This window comes from Tachypleus tridentatus, chromosome 10 (genome assembly GCF_004210375.1).
Source record: "Tachypleus tridentatus isolate NWPU-2018 chromosome 10, ASM421037v1, whole genome shotgun sequence".
NCBI lineage: Eukaryota > Metazoa > Arthropoda > Merostomata > Xiphosura > Limulidae > Tachypleus > Tachypleus tridentatus.
The window spans coordinates 126,588,268-126,606,821 of NC_134834.1; the positions used below are offsets into that span (position 1 = coordinate 126,588,268).

Sequence of the window (18,554 nt, forward strand, 5' to 3'; positions counted from 1 at the left end):
GGACGAAACAGTATGTTATGACACTGTAGGGACGAAACAGTATGTTGTGACTGACACAGGGACGAAACAGTATGTTGTGACACTGTAGGGACGAAACAGTATGTTATGACTAGGGACGAAACAGTATGTTGTGACACTGTAGGGACGAAACAGTATGTTGTGACACTGTAGGGACGAAACAGTATGTTGTGACACTGTAGGGACGAAACAGTATGTTATGACACTGTAGGGACGAAACAGTATGTTGTGACACTGTAGGGACGAAACAGTATGTTATGACACTGTAGGGGAAACAGTATGTTGTGACACTGTAGGGACGAAACAGTATGTTGTGACACTGTAGGGACGAAACAGTATGTTGTGACACTGTAGGGACGAAACAGTATGTTGTGACACTGTAGGGACGAAACAGTATGTTGTGACACTGTAGGGACGAAACAGTATGTTATGACACTGTAGGGACGAAACAGTATGTTGTGACACTGTAGGGACGAAACAGTATGTTGTGACACTGTAGGGACGAAACAGTATGTTATGACACTGTAGGGACGAAACAGTATGTTGTGACACTGTAGGGACGAAACAGTATGTTGTGACACTGTAGGGACGAAACAGTATGTTGTGACACTGTAGGGACGAAACAGTATGTTGTGACACTGTAGGGACGAAACAGTATGTTGTGACACTGTAGGGACGAAACAGTATGTTGTGACACTGTAGGGACGAAACAGTATGTTGTGACACTGTAGGGACGAAACAGTATGTTGTGACACTGTAGGGACGAAACAGTATGTTATGACACTGTAGGGACGAAACAGTATGTTGTGACACTGTAGGGACGAAACAGTATGTTATGACACTGTAGGGACGAAACAGTATGTTGTGACACTGTAGGGACGAAACAGTATGTTGTATGACGAAACTGTAGGGACGAAACAGTATGTTGTGACACTGTAGGGACGAAACAGTATGTTGTGACACTGTAGGGACGAAACAGTATGTTGTGTAGGGACGAAACAGTATGTTGTGACACTGTAGGGACGAAACATGTACTCTGTAGGGACGAAACAGTATGTTGTGACACTGTAGGGACTGTAGGGACGAAACAGTATGTTGTGACACTGTAGGGACGAAACAGTATGTTGTGACTCTGTAGGGACGAAACAGTATGTTATGACACTGTAGGGACGAAACAGTATGTTGTGACACTGTAGGGACGAAACAGTATGTTATGACACTGTAGGGACGAAACAGTATGTTGTGACACTGTAGGGACACAGTATGTTATGACACTGTAGGGACGAAACAGTATGTTATGACACTGTAGGGACGAAACAGTATGTTGTGACACTGTAGGGACGAAACAGTATGTTGTGACACTGTAGGGACGAAACAGTATGTTGTGACACTGTAGGGACGAAACAGTATGAAACAGTATGTTGTGACACTGTAGGGACGAAACAGTATGTTGTGACACTGTAGGGACGAAACAGTATGTTGTGACACTGTAGGGACGAAACAGTATGTTGTGACACTGTAGGGACGAAACAGTATGTTATGACACTGTATGTTGTGGGACGAAACAGTATGTTATGACTCTGTAGGGACGAAACAGTATGTTGTGACACTGTAGGGACGAAACAGTATGTTATGACACTGTAGGGACGAAACAGTATGTTGTGACACTGTAGGGACGAAACAGTATGTTATGACAGTATGTTATGACTCTGTAGGGACGAAACAGTATGTTGTGACACTGTAGGGACGAAACAGTATGTTGTGACACTGTAGGGACGAAACAGTATGTTATGACACTGTAGGGACGAAACAGTATGTTGTGACACTGTAGGGACGAAACAGTATGTTGTGACACTGTAGGGACGAAACAGTATGTTGTGACACTGTAGGGACGAAACAGTATGTTGTGACACTGTAGGGACGAAACAGTATGACACTGTAGGGACGAAACACTGTAGGGACGAAACAGTATGTTGTGACACTGTAGGGACGAAACAGTATGTTGTGACACTGTAGGGACGAAACAGTATGTTGTGACACTGTAGGGACGAAACAGTATGTTGTGACTCTGTAGGGACGAAACAGTATGTTATGACACTGTAGGGACGAAACAGTATGTTGTGACACTGTAGGGACGAAACAGTATGTTGTGACACTGTAGGGACGAAACAGTATGTTGTGACTGTAGGGACGAAACTGTAGGGACGAAACAGTATGTTGTGACACTGTAGGGACGAAACAGTATGTTGTGACACTGTAGGGACGAAACAGTATGTTGTGACACTGTAGGGACGAAACAGTATGTTGTGACACTGTAGGGACGAAACAGTATGTTGTGACACTGTAGGGACGAAACAGTATGTTGTGACACTGTAGGGACGAAACAGTATGTTATGACTCTGTGAAACAGTATGTTGTGACACTGTAGGGACGAAACAGTATGTTATGACACCTGTAGGGACGAAACAGTATGTTGTGACACTGTAGGGACGAAACAGTATGTTATGACACTGTAGGGACGAAACAGTATGTTGTGACACTGTAGGGACGAAACAGTATGTTGTTATGACTCTGTAGGGACGAAACAGTATGTTGTGACACTGTAGGGACGAAACAGTATGTTATGACACTGTAGGGACGAAACAGTATGTTATGACTCTGTAGGGACGAAACAGTATGTTGTGACACTGTAGGGACGAAACAGTATGTTATGACACTGTAGGGACGAAACAGTATGGACGAAACAGTATGTTGTGACACTGTAGGGACGAAACAGTATGTTGTGACAACTGTAGGGACGAAACAGTATGTTATGACACTGTAGGGACGAAACAGTATGTTGTGACACTGTAGGGACGAAACAGTATGTTATGACTCTGTAGGGACGAAACAGTATGTTGTGACACTGTAGGGACGAAACAGTATGTTGTGACACTGTAGGGACGAAACAGTATGTTATGACTCTGTAGGGACGAAACAGTATGTTGTGACACTGTAGGGACGAAACAGTATGTTGTGACACTGTAGGGACGAAACAGTATGTTGTGACACTGTAGGGACGAAACAGTATGTTGTGACACTGTAGGGACGAAACAGTATGTTGTGACACTGTAGGGACGAAACAGTATGTTGTGACACTGTAGGGACGAAACAGTATGTTATGACACTGTAGGGACGAAACAGTATGTTGTGACACTGTAGGGACGAAACAGTATGTTATGACTCTGTAGGGACGAAACAGTATGTTGTGACACTGTAGGGACGAAACAGTATGTTGTGACACTGTAGGGACGAAACAGTATGTTATGACTCTGTAGGGACGAAACAGTATGTTGTGACACTGTAGGGACGAAACAGTATGTTGTGACACTGTAGGGACGAAACAGTATGTTGTGACTCTGTAGGGACGAAACAGTATGTTGTGACTCTGTAGGGACGAAACAGTATGTTATGACACTGTAGGGACGAAACAGTATGTTGTGACACTGTAGGGACGAAACAGTATGTTATGACTCTGTAGGGACGAAACAGTATGTTGTGACACTGTAGGTACGAAGCAGTATGTTGTGACACTGTAGGGACGAAACAGTATGTTATGACTCTGTAGGGACGAAACAGTATGTTGTGACACTGTAGGGACGAAACAGTATGTTATGACTCTGTAGGGACGAAACAGTATGTTGTGACACTGTAGGGACGAAACAGTATGTTATGACTCTGTAGGGACGAAACAGTATGTTATGACACTGTAGGGACGAAACAGTATGTTATGACACTGTAGGGACGAAACAGTATGTTATGACACTGTAGGGACGAAACAGTATGTTGTAACACTATAGGGACGAAACAGTATGTTATGACACTGTAGGGACGAAACAGTATGTTATGACATTGTCTATTTTGATAGAACCTTTCCTTTCTGTAGCACCTCATTCACAAAGCTCACTCTGTGTTTTTTATCAGTCCATGTAGTTCCTACATTAAAAGCTCTTCTGATATTTGTATAAAGTGAAAAATAAACTGTTATGTATTTTTGTAAACTTATTAAGTGTATATGTCTCTAAAGCATATTTGTATATTATTTCAAACCTGTAATTTGTTTCGCACAATGTGCTAGTTGTGAAGCATAGAATGAAGTTGTTACATTGACTTTAAACTAGTTGTCGTATATTATGTAGCGGAAACTCGTGCTTCGTGTACAAATTGTCTAATTGTAGATTTTTAGACGCCTGTTGGAATTTGTACTGAGATGTAATAGTAATGAGTTATTTATTAGCCAAGGAAATATAAAGATGTAATTTAATGTGTTTGTCTTCAAAGTTAATGTTCAATACGTCAGTCACTTTTCCACTTTTATAAATGGCAAAGTACTACTGCAGAATTAACCAATAGGAGTGTTGGGTTTTCTGATTGAGCTATCACGCATACACGCACGGGCTAACTATCATATACTGTTCTTTTAACTACATAAAATTGAATTAATTTTATTTTTCAAAGCTTAATTTTTGTTTAGTTGTCTAACACGGTGTTGTCATTTTCCTATTTTTTATCGCAATTATCTCAATTGAAAGAACTATAAAAATAAATCTACCAATATAAAAATGTACATTAATTAATTAAACTTACTTCATTCACACATATAACGGTGCACATTAACTGATGTGTACTTATAACGTAACTTATAACAGTGTTTGTTAAGTGAATAACCAATCTAACTTTAAGTACAAAACAAAATGTGATTGGAACATAGAAAGAGGTGACAAAGAAAATAACCTTAGTGTTTTAACAATAGTACAGAATTTTTGCGCGAAACATCTCGCAGGTATTACCAGTAAGCCGGAAAGTAAACACCTCCACTTTGGATGTAGCAGAGAGACAATCTAGTAATCACAATGTAGTTACTCTTATTGGAATTTGATATCAAGTATTTCAAATGACAATCAACTGTTCGGCAATTAGTTATACAAACAACCAGATAAAAAGACCTGGAAATACCGCTTTTTAAGTTTCCAAAAGATCCAATTGGTAAAATCAAATGGACAACAGGCTGTCAACAGCGATAAAACGTGCAGACCCAAACAACATTAGCAAGGTTTGGAAACCACTGTCGTACAACAAACTATACGGTTCTATATCTGGTTAGTACTGTTTGTATAAACAATGCACCTTGTTACACTTACATTGCACAGATCTCGATAAAAATCTATAGTTTGTAAAAATTCGGTGCTAGATAGAGAGACCCAGTGGGCGATAATAAAAAGTTTTGTCAAAAATGTGGATTGTCAATACAAGTGGTATTAAAATTCGGGCTTATTTGTGTAAAATATGTAGTAATGTGTACTGCAGGAAGAAGTCTTACAAGACAGGAACGAGTTAAAATGCGATACAATACTACCTAGTGTATTTAGATTGTAAATTTACCACTGACGTAACATAAACATAGGCCTAGTCACTACAGACAAGTTCGGCTTACCTTCCGCAGTCTAACATCGTGAACTCAGCTGGCCACAAACTACTTGTAAGAATCTAGGCTTTTATAGGCCTTAAACAACTTTCCAGTGTAAAGATATGTTATCAGGACCAAACAATTCATGTTATCTATATTCTCAAGCTGTCCGACTTTACCGTTGCTTTCTAGGCCTAACACGGGTCTCAGGTTTGCAGTCGACTAATTGGGATCAAGTGCGATTCTCAATCCTGACAGATGGATTAAGGATTTGTCAACACCGACTGTTCTGCACTTTTTCTCACGTCTTGACTTCAAGATATTGTCTAACTAGCTAGTGAATTCTTGAAAATTAACAGAGAAGTAGGTGATTACGTAGCGGAGGTCATGATTTCACGAATAATGTTTACTTCCAACATGGCCGCAAACTGTTGTCATGTTTACTTTAGTCACGTAACTGCGTATAGTTTCTTGTTCCTTTTTCGTACTCGATTGATTTTTACCCGAGAGTTATAAGTAGTAGTACATATAAAAGTACATCAATATTAAAATCGAAGTATTCTAGATTGTTGGATTACATATGTTCATTACGGCAAAAGTTTATATAACTCGCATGTACATAATATGTTTGGTAAACACGTTGTAACAAAACGTTTTGGGCAAATACGTAGTGAAAAACACGATGGGTGAACACATAGCAATTGGAAATACACGTGGTTTGTAAGTTTTGTGTAATACAAATATCACACTTTCCGTTTGCTTTTCCTTCGTTTTGGTTGTAATGTAGAAGTTACGAACTTATATTCAAAGACGTTTTTTCATGTCTTGAGTAATATTATAAATTGTAAATCAATATGACGAGGTAATTAGAACTTACCGACTATTTTCCACTGGCTTCAATTCGTCCATTTCAAAGTCTCACGTTTCTGACATAATGCTCTTACCATCTGCTGCCCTCTTGTGGGAAAATTACGATGAGAACAATTAATAATCGTATTTATAAACACTAGAAATGAAATGTTTAAATGTTAACAAAGTGTATAGAAATATATAATAAGTGAAGTAATACCTAGTACCGACTATTATTTAAACACATGCGACACCTAGTGGTGCAACACCTATCGTTTCCCATTAGGACTGCCGAGAGTCAGGACGAGCCCCGGGGTAAAGATATTTGCTGGGCCCCATTCTCTCTCTCTCTTTCGTTGTTTGTTAGTGAAGCTGCACAATGGGCTATCCGTGCTCTGCCCAGCACGTGTATCGAAACCAGCTTCCTAAAGTTGTAAGTCAGTAGATATATCGCTGTACCGATGGAGGGCGCCTTTGTTTTTAAACATTTTAAAGAACTTATTAAAAAGAATATTCTAAATTAGGACAGCAAGGAGTTGCTAAAGCAGGACAAATTATAGCACCAGCCGTTTTAACCTCACAGTATAAGTTAATAGAGTAACGACATATATCTGTTAAACCCATAAAGTAACAAATATATATTAATTATTACTTTAACTCCTATATCTATTATTCTGAATGTAGCAAATGTCTATATGCAAATAAAAGCCAAAATACTAAACGTTTTATGTCAAAATAAAGTTATAGCCTAAAGTTGTATCTTTACGATACAACCAGGTTTTATTTTCCAGGGTACATTAGCTGTTCCCCCTTTCGATCTCCCAAACTGTCGGTGGACCTGACTACTACTGTTATTACGTAGACTGGTGCGACACCTATTAGCTACTACTGATTATTACCCAGAGTGATGTGACACACAGTAACTATTACTGATTATTACCTATATTGATGTGACACCTAGTAACTACTATTGTTATTACCTAGACTGGTGTGACATCTAGTAACTATTATTGGTTATTACCTGGACTGGTGTAACACCTAGTAACTACTACTAATTAATACCTAGACTGGCGCGACATCTATTAACTACTACTAATTATTACCTGGACTGGTGTAACACCTAGTAAGTACTACTAATTAATACCTAGACTGGTGCGACATCTGTTAACTACTACTAATTATTACCTGGACTGGTGTAACACCTAGTAAGTACTACTAATTAATACCTAGACTGGTGCGACATCTATTAACTACTACTAATTATTACCTGGACTGGTGTACTACACCTGAACTGGTGTAAACCTAGTAACTACTAATTAATACCTAGACTGGCGCGACATTTATTAATTACTACTAATTATTACCTGAACTGGTGTAACACCTAGTAACTACTACTAATTAATACCTAGACTAGTGCGACATCTATTAACTACTACTAATTATTACCTGGACTGGTGTAACACCTAGTAACTACTACTAATTAATACCTAGACTGGTGCGACATCTATTAACTACTACTAATTATTACCTGGACTGGTGTAACACCTAGTAACTACTACTAATTAATACCTAGACTGGTGCGACATCTATTAACTACTACTAATTATTACCTGAACTGGTGTAACACCTAGTAACTACTATTAATTAATACCTAGACTGGCGCGACATCTATTAACTACTACTAATTATTACCTGAACTGGTGTAACACCTAGTAACTACTACTAATTAATACCTAGACTGGTGCGACATTTACTAACTACTACTAATTATTACCTGAACTGGTGTAACACCTAGTAACTACTACTAATTATTACCTGAACTGGTGTAACACCTAGTAACTTCTACTAATTAATACCTAGACTGGTGCGACATTTACTAACTACTACTAATTATTACCCAGTTACGTGCTTCACTGTTTAACATGTATAGAAAGTCTCTATATGCCTTTAAAACACGGGAACATTTAAGAGATTTGAATAAATTTTCATCTGCTACTATTATTAATTATCCTTTTCGTTTCGTTTTAATTTGATATTACACCTGTGTAACTTGTTAACACAGAGAAACAGAAGCACTGGCAGAACACGGGGTAGTATGAAATATGGATTTGAGTCCAGGTTTTAATTTCAAGGAGAGATATTTGGTGTAGATTTACAAAGTTAAGCCTACTTGCCTGAAGTAGCGACGTTCTAAACGCTATTCGGTCTAACGTTTTGGTACACTGTAATTATATTCTTGCTGGGTATACATTTCTGCCGGAAGTGTCTTTCCATAGCTAAGACTGAGAGAAAGACTTACAGAAATACAGCATGTGGAACACACAATCAAAATGACGACCAGCTGGAATCCTTATGATACTCGTGTAGTTAACGTAGCACGTGTGACAGAAGACAAGTGACAGATGTGAGGGGACAAAGACCCTTTCTTTGAACCGTGAATAACCCTGCGAAAAACTCTCCACGTTATCTGAGAAAGTACATGACGGGCGATCTGTGTACGGATAAAGACGGAGAACCGTTCAACTCATTTACATGGAATGACAGTTTCTGTTAACATAAACTGTTGGATAGAAATAAACAAATTGAGTTTCTAGGAAAACTCTCGTTTCAGAGATAGTAAGAGGCCTTTTTACATGTCTTTTTCTGTGTAGTTTTCAGTGATAGTAAGAAGCCTATTACAATGTATTTCTCTTTGTATAGTTTTCAGTTATAGTAAGAGGTCTTTATAATTGTCTTTCTCTTTGTGTAGCTTCCAGTTAGAGTAAGAGGCCGTTTTCAATGTCTTTCTCTTTGTGTAGTTTTCAGTGACGGCAAGAAGCTGGTAAAATGTCTTTCTTTTTATCTATCAGTGATGGAAGACGTGTTTCGCTGTCTTTATTTCTCTGCATCTGGTTAGCATTTCTTTTTATTGTCCTTTTCTAACGTAACCTGAGGGTCACCGATTCGAATCTCGGTAACATCAAACATGTCCGCCCTTTCCGCCGTGGGGGCGTTATAAGGTGACGGTCAATCCCACTATTCATTGGTAAAAGAGTAGCCAAAGAGCTGGAATTAGGTGGTGATGACCAGCTGCCTTCTCTCTAATCTTAGACATTCCGAGGATCGCGGGTTCGAATCTCTGTCACACAATACACGCTCGCTCTTTTAGCCATGGCGGCTTTATAATGTTACGATCAATCCCACTATTCATTGGTTACAGAGTAGCCCATGAGTTGGCGGTGGGTGGTGATGACTAGCTGCCTTCCCTCTAGCCTTACACTGCTAAATTAGGGACGGCTACCGCAGATAGCGTTCGTGTAGCTTTGCGCGAAATTCAAAAAACAAAAAACAAACAGTTTCAAGCGTAATTATATTAAATTGTCAAATATCCACAGTTTCAAGTGTCAATTATATTAAATTGTGAGGTATCTATAGTATCATGTATTAATTATATTAAATTGTAAAGTATCGACAGTATCAAGTATTAAATATCTTTACCAAATATCCACAGTTTCAAATGTTAATTATATTTATGAAGTATCTACAGTTTCAAGTATTAATTTTATTTATGAAGTATCTACATTTTCAAGTATTAATTATATAAAATTGTCAAGTATCTACAGTATCATGTATTAATTATATTTACCAAGTATCTACGGTTTTAAGTATTAATTATATTTATGAAGTATCTACATTTTCAAGTATTAATTATATTAAATTGTCAAGTATCTACAGTATCATGTATTAATTATATTTACCAAGTATCTACGGTTTTAAGTGTTAATTATATTAATAAAGTATCTACGTTTTCAAGTATATTAAATTGTGAAGTATCGACAGTTTCAAGTAGTAATAAAATTAACCAATTACCTACAGTTTCAAGTGTTAATTATATTAAATTATCAAGTATATACAGTTTGAAGTATTATTTATATTAAATTATCAAGTATCAACAGTTTCAAGTATTAATTATATCAAATTGTCAAATATGGAGAGTTTTTAAGTATTAATTATATTAAATTGTCAAGTATCTACAGTTTCATGTATTAATTATATTTACCAAGATTCTACTGTTTCAAGTATTAATTATATTTAAGAAGTATCAACGCTTTCAAGTGTTAATTATATTAAATTGTCAAATATCGACAGTTTCAAGTATTAATTATTATAAATTGTCAAGTATTTAAAGTTTCATATATTAATTATATATTTAATTGTCGTGTATCGAGAATTTCAAGTTTTAATTATATTAAATTATCAAGCATCTACAGTTTCAAGTATTAATTACATTAATTTGTCGGGTACCTACAATTTCAAATACTAATTATATTAAATTGTCAAATATCGACAGTTTCAAGTATTAATTATTATAAATTGTCAAGTATTTAAAGTTTCATATATTAATTATATATTTAATTGTCGTGTATCGAGAATTTCAAGTTTTAATTATATTAAATGATCAAGTATCATCTACAGTTTCAAGTATTAGTTATATTAAATTATGAAATATTTACGGTTTTAAGTGTTAATTATATTTACCTAGTATCTACATTTTCTAGTGTTAATTATATTAAATTGTCTAGTATTTACAGTTTCAACTGATAATTATATTAAATTGTCATATATCGATACTTTTTAAGTATTAATTATATTGAATTGTCAAGTACCGACAGTTTCAAGTATTAATTATATTAAATTGTTAAGCATCTAGAAATTCAAGTACTAAATATATTAAATTGTCAAATATCGACAGTTTCAAGTAAAAATTATATTTAATTGACAAGTATCTACAGTTTCATATATTAATTCTATATTTAATTATCATGTATCGACAGTTTCAAGTATTAATTATATTAAATTATCAAGTATCTACAGTTTCAAGTAATAATTATATGAGATTCTCAAATATCCTCAGTTTCAAGTGTTAATTATATTAAATTGTCAAGTACCCACAGTTTCGAGTATTAATTGTATGAAATTGTCAATTATCTTCAGCTTCATATATTAATGGTATATTTAATTGTCATGTATCGATAGTATTAATTATATTAAATTATCAAGTACTTGCAGTTTCTAGTGTGAATTATATTAAATTGTCAAGTATCTACAGTTTGAAGTGTAATTATACTAAATTGTGAAATATCTACTGTTTCAAATATTGACAAAGTATTAATTATATTATATTGTCAAGTATCTACAGTTTCATATATTAATTATATATTTAATTCTCAATTATCGACAGTTGCCAAGTATTAATTATATTAAATTTTCAAGTATCTACAGTTCAAACTGTTAATTATGTTTTGAAGTATCTACGTTTTCAATTTTTAATTATATTTATAAAATAACAACGTTTTCAGGTCTTAATTTTATTAACTTATCAATTATGTACAGTTTCAAGTATTAATTATATTAAATTGTCAATGTCCTCAGTTTCAAGTGTTAATTATATTGAATTTCCAAATATTCACTGTTTTAAGTGTTAATTATATTAAATTGTCAAGTACCGACAGGTTCAGGTGTTAATTATGTTAAATTGTTAAGTATCTACAGTTTCAAGTATTAATTATATGAAATTCTCAAATATCCTCAGTTTCAATTTTTAATTATATTGAATTGTCAAATATCTACTGTTTCAAGTGTCAATTATATTAAATTGTCAAGTGTCTAGAAATTGAAGTATTAAATATATTAAACTCTCAAATATCGACAGTTTTAAGTATAAATAAAATTTAACTGACAAGTATCTACAGTTTCATATATTAAATATATATTTAATTCTCATTTATCGACAGTTGTCAAGTATTAATTATATTAAATCATCAAGTATCAACAGTTTCAAGTGTGAATTACATTAAATTGTCTAGTACCTACAAATTCAAGTATTGATTATATTAAATTTTCAAGTATCTACAGATTAAACTGTTAATTATTTTTTGAAGTATCTACGTTTTCAATTGTTAATTATATTTATGAAGTAACAACGTTTTAAAGTATTAATAAATTATGTACAGTTTCAAGTATTAATTACATTAAATTGTCAATGTCCTCAGTTTCAAGTGTTAATTATATTGAATTTTCAAATATCAACTGTTTCAAGTGTTAATTATATTAAATTGTCAAGTACCGACAGGTTCAGGTGTTAATTATATTAAATTGTCAAGTATCTACAGTTTCATATATTAATTATATATTTAATTGTTATGTATCGACAATTTCAAGTACTAATTACATTAAATTATCAAGTATCCACAGTTTCAAGTATTAATTACATTAAATTATCAAGTATCTACAGTTTGAACTGTTAATTACATTAAATTGTCTGGTACCTAGAATTTTAAGTATTAATTATATTATAGTGTAAAGTATCTACAGTTTCAAATATTAATTATATGAAATTCTCAAATATCCTCAGATTCAAGTGTTAATTATATTGAATTTTTAAATATCTACTGTTTCAAGTGTTAATTATATTAAATTGTCAAGTACCCACAGTTTCAAGTATTAATTGTATGAAATTGTGAAATATCCTCAGTTTCAATTGTTATTTATATTGAATTTTGAAATATACACTGCTATAATTGTTAATTATATTAAATTATCAAGTATCTACAGTTTCAAGTGTGAATTATATTAAATTTTCTTGTACCTACAATTTCAATTTTTAATTATATTAAATTTTCAGTTATCTACAGTTTAAACTGTTAATTATTTTTTCAACTATTTACGTGTCCAAGTGTTAATTATATTAAATTGTCAAGTATCTACAGTTTCAAGTATTCATTTATTAATTATAAAGTATATATGGTTTAAAGTTTTAATTATAGTCATGTAGCTACAGTTTTAAGTGTTAACTAGATTAAATTTTCAAATATTGACAGTTTTAAGTATTTATTATATCAAATTGTCATAAATCGACAGTTTGAAGTATTATTTATATTTACCAAGTATCTGCAGTTTCAAGTGATAATTATATTAAATTGTCTAATATCTACAATTTTGACTGTTAATTATATATTTAAAATATCTCTCTTTTCAAGTGTTAGTTATATTCATGAAGTATCAACGTTTTCAACTCTTAATTACATTAAATTGTGAAGTATTTACAGCTTCAAGTGTTAATTATATCAAATTATCAAGTATCTTCAGTTTGAAGAACTAATTGCATTAAATTGTCAAGTATCTACAGTTTGAAGTGTTTATTATACTAAACTGTCAAGTATCTACAGTTTCCAAATTTTTTTTTATATTATCAAGTATCTACAGTTTAAGTGTTAATTATATTAAATTGTCAAATATCTACTGTTTCAGTTGTTAATTATTTTAAATTCTCAAGTACCGATAATTTCAAGTATTAATTATATTAAATTGTCAAGTATCTAAAAATTCATGTATTAATTATATTAAATAGTAAAATATCGACAGTTTCAAGTATTAATTACATTAAATTGTCAAGTAACTGCAGATTAAACTGTTTATTATATTCTTGAAGTACCTACGTTTTCAAGTGTTAATTATATTTGTGAAGTATCAATGTTTTCAAGTCTTAATTTTATTAAATTGTCAATTATTTACAGTTTCAAGTATTAATTATATGAAATTCTAAAATATCTTTAGTTTCAAGTGTTAATTATATTGATTTTTCAAACATCTACTATGCCAAGTGTTAATTATAATAAATTGTCAATTATCTACAGTTTCAAGTGTTAATTATATGAAATTGTCCAATATCCTTAGTTTCAATTGTTAATTATACTGAATTGTGAAATATCTACTATTTCAAGTGTTAATTATATCAAATTGTCAAGTACCGACAGTTTCAAGTATTAGTTATATTAAATTGTCAAGTATCTAGAAATTGAAGTATTAAATATATTAAATTATCAAATATCGACAGTTTCAAGTATAAGTTATATTTATCAAGTATCTAGAGTTTCAAGTGTTAATTACACTAAATTGTTTAATATGTACAGTCTCAAGTGTTAATTATATCAAATTCTGTGGTACCTACAATTTAGAGTATAAATTATATTAAATTGTCAAGTATCTCCAGTTCCAATTTTTAATTATATTTTTGAAGTATCAACGTTTTCAGCTTTTAATTATATTAAATTGTCAAGTGTCTACAGTTTCAAGTGTTAATTATATTAAACTGTCAACTATCTAGTTTTAATTAATTGTATTAAATTGTCAAATATCGACAGTTTTAAGTGTTAATTATATTAAATTGTCAAATATCGACAGTTTTAATTATTAATTATATTAAATTGTAAAATATCTATAGTTTTTAGTATTAATTATATTAAACTGTGAAATTTCAACAAGTGTTAAGTATATTTATAAAGTATTTACGTTTTCAAGTTGTAATTATATTTCATTGTGAAGTATCTACAGTTTCAACTCTTAATTATGTTTATGAAGTATCAACCTCTTTAAGTGTTAATTAAATTAAATTATCAACCATCAACAATTTCTAGTATTACGTATTATAAATTGTCAAATATCAACAGTTTCAAATATTAATGATATTGAATTGTCATATATGCACAGTTTCAAATAATGAATTATCTATATTTTGATCTATTAATTATATTAAATTATCAAGTATTTACGATTTCAAGTGTTAATTATATTTACCAAGTATCTACAGTTAGTTTCAAGTGTTAATTATATTAAATTGTGAAGTACCTACAGTTTCATGTATGAATGATATTAAATTGTGATGTGTCGACAGTATCAAGTATTAATTATATTTACCAAGTATGTGCAGTTTCAAGTATTAATTATATTAAATTTTCAAGTATCGACTGTGTTAAGTATTAACTATATTATCAATGTATGTACGGTTTCAAGTGTTAATGATATTTATGAAGTATGAACATTTTCAAGTATTAATTATATTTACCAAGAGTCTACGGTTTCAAGTGCTAATTATATGTATAAAGTATCTACAGTTTCAAGTATTAATTACATATACCGACTTTCTATGATTTCAAGTGTTAAGTATATTCATGAAGTATCTACGTTTTCAAGTGTTAATAATATTTATGAAGTATCAACTTTTTCAAGTGTTAATATTACCAACTTGCTAAGTATCTACAGTTTCAAGTGGTAATTATATTAAATTATCAAGTATCTACAATTTACAATATACAAGTGTCAAGTATTAACAGTTTCAAGTATTACTTATATTTACCAAGCATCGACAGTTTCAAGTGTTAATTATATTAAATTGACAACTATCTACAGTTTCATTTATTAATTATATTAAATTGTGAAGCATCTACAGTTTCAAGTGTTAGTTATATTTATCAATCATCGACAGTTTTAAGTAGTAATTATATTAAATTGTCAAGTATCTATAGTTTCAAGTATTAATTATATTAAATCATCAAGTATCTACAGTTTAAACTATTAATTATATTTATGAAGTATCTACAGTTTCAAGTATTAATTATATTTACTAAGTGTCTACGGTTTCAAGTATTCATTATGTTAAATTATCAAGTATCTATAGTTTCAAGTATTAATTATATTAAATTATCAAGTATACACCATTTCAAATGTTAATTATATTAAATTATATAAAATGTAAAATGTTTCTTCAGAATACTCAGTAACAATTAGTAAGACTTAAAATGAATCAGTTTTATCAACACCCCTGTTGTAGTTCTACAATGTAACGACACATATAATATATGGATGTAATATTAAGATAGAGGACAATCATCTTACCCATAAACACGTGGTTGAAAATGTTGTTCGAAGCGAGGATATGAAATATTCTTTAAGAATTCTTTATAGTTAAAAGTAAAAATTAAGTAAGTATTTGATACTGGTATTTCCGTATGAAGAACTATATTGTTTATTTAATATTGTTTGGTTTACATGAATTATTTTTAACTTAAACTACATATACGTAACGATTAATAACTGTTTCGTGTTTCAAAATTATCAGTAAATGAAAAAATAATTGTTTATTTTGAGTAAAATAATTCACTCCGTATTTAGCTTGCTGATCTTGTGCACGGAATGACATCTCATGTTCCAGAACAAAGAATTTTTGACAAACCGAAATCAAACAAAATTGTCTGCTAGCACGGAAAGATGGTATACCGGCTTCTTACGTTACAGTTTATATATGTGTTGAATTCGCGTTTGTCGTTATAAGGGCAATAAATTTGGAGTTTCACTCCAATAATTACTAACTATTTGACAATATAAAGAAGTCATAAGGTAGATTTAATTACTTGTTTTTTTAATTCTCCTTATCGGAGTGACAAAGCCGTGAGCTGTAACGTACGTTTAGACAGAGTTGTTTCTTGTCACATTAGGTTTTCTACCACTGAGTGTATGAATTTAACAGTTGGACATAATCCACCGTAAACACTCCGTCTTATTTGTAATATACAAAATATTCTTTTGTATATTGTCACACGGATAACGACTGTTCGTTGAGTGGTTGGTCGGAGTTTAAGCTATAAGGCTATCCGCGCTGACAATAGTAGTTTTATATGCTGTCTAAGAGTTCAGAAAATAAGAACAACAACATAAACAAACAACTTCAATCAATGTTCTGTGTACAACAACAACGTTACATACAAATTAATCTCTGGTATCAAATCGAACCTTGGACTTGACCAGAGAAAGTACTTTGTGCTCCACCTTCCCATTGCAGGTCTTTATGTTACATACTTCAATTTCTTATCGCGTTAGAACTGAGGTCAACCACATTTCTTTGTTTTCTTGTCAAAACGTTTTTAAAACAAGAAATCACTAACTAAATTTTCGGTAAAATAACATAAATAACGTGTTTCTTGTCTAATTTCGTGAGTAACTGAAGAGTAAACCTAAACAAATAAAACCAATCAGTCTGGTGTATATGTGTAATATAACTTCACTGAACTAGTCCATCTAACTCCAAGTTTGTCAGTCACGATGTTTCTTCTCTCTACGTGGACGGAAACATTCAGTTAGTGTAAACACCGAATTTCTTCATAACTCAGACCTCACTTTATAACTCCGTTTCCAGATATCACACAGACACACAGTCGAGTGAAATCGGAAGAATATGGTTAATGGGGTAGTGACGTGGGTAATGATTGTCCAAGCCCAGAATCCGTAAAAGTTCATCTGGACTGGGTTGGAGTCTGCCCGGCGGGTCTCTAAAGTGTTGATGGACCACATGGCGAAATTACAAACCAGAAGAAAAGTGACCATCTCGCGACCTGGCTTTTTCTCATCTGGTCACTGTTCCTACAGTAGCGGCGGGAAGCGTCTAGAATAAAAATAGTTTGTAAAGTGCCCTGGATCAAGCAGGCTAGCGCAGACAACAGCACCAACACAGTGTTCTGGTCCATAGTGAAGTGTCCACCGATGATATTGAACATTGTGAAAAGATACAGTCCGCCCTGAGCTATTATCAACAGAATGTTGTCCAGTTCTTCGCCTCTGTTTGGGTTATATTTTAGCCTTCTGACCTGTACTAGTGCTACAATGACGGCTAAGGACGTGAGCGTGTAAAGCGCGAGTTCCACGACGTGAACTTCCATAACCGCCATGTTTTTATATGATTCTTTACTTATTAGTACAAAAAACAGAATCAAACTGATGATAGCAGATACAAGGACCATGATCCCCGTGAAGAGGCCTTTGTTGGCTTTCGTACAGTCTACAGTGTAATGATCTCGATGACGAGAAGACTGGCCGCCAGAGGTCTCTGATCGACTGTTTGTCTTCCCAATGTTCTTCCACATGATATACAAGATGGCGGCACAGATCAGACTGTACTCAATGGTACACGGGAAGAGAAAAGAGCTTGCGTCTTGGACCAACTGTCCGAGGATGTTCGTGCGTCTACAGTCCTGACCCACGTACACTTCATGACCCACTGATCGCTCCGCCAAACTGTGCTCTCCATCTAGCGGAAAGAAACTTTAATGAGAAAAACGAAGGAAACTGTTAAAAATTGTTATCATGAACCCTTGTAATTAAAACAACAGAACAGACGAATGTGGACTGATAACGAAAGACAAGGATATAATTATAACTTGTATTGGTCAGGTAAACATGAAAATACATAATAAACTTGGAACTGATAAGATGAAAATGAAAACAGAGATTTAATTTATACTGCCTAGACAAAGATTTCTTTGTTTTGAATTTCGCGCAAAGCTACACGAGGACTATCTGCACTAGTGGTCCCTAATTTAGCAATGTAAGACTGGAGGGAAGGCAGGTAATCATCACCATCCACCGCCAA

General features: G+C 32.9%; 1 protein-coding gene and 1 long non-coding RNA gene across 3 annotated transcripts in view; one reads left to right on the plus strand and one right to left on the minus strand.

The window, feature by feature from the left end:
* LOC143230261 (proton channel OtopLc-like) overlaps positions 1-6,393 on the minus strand; it is a 45,997-nt gene extending 39,604 nt beyond the window's left edge. The window contains exon 1 of the mRNA XM_076463505.1: positions 6,342-6,393. Coding sequence (XP_076319620.1) covers positions 6,342-6,373 — 32 coding nt within the window. The 5' untranslated portion in view covers positions 6,374-6,393. The remainder of the gene's footprint in view (positions 1-6,341) is intronic.
* Positions 1-18,554, plus strand: part of LOC143230267 (uncharacterized) — a 162,012-nt gene that overhangs the window by 71,630 nt on the left and 71,828 nt on the right. The window lies entirely within an intron of this gene.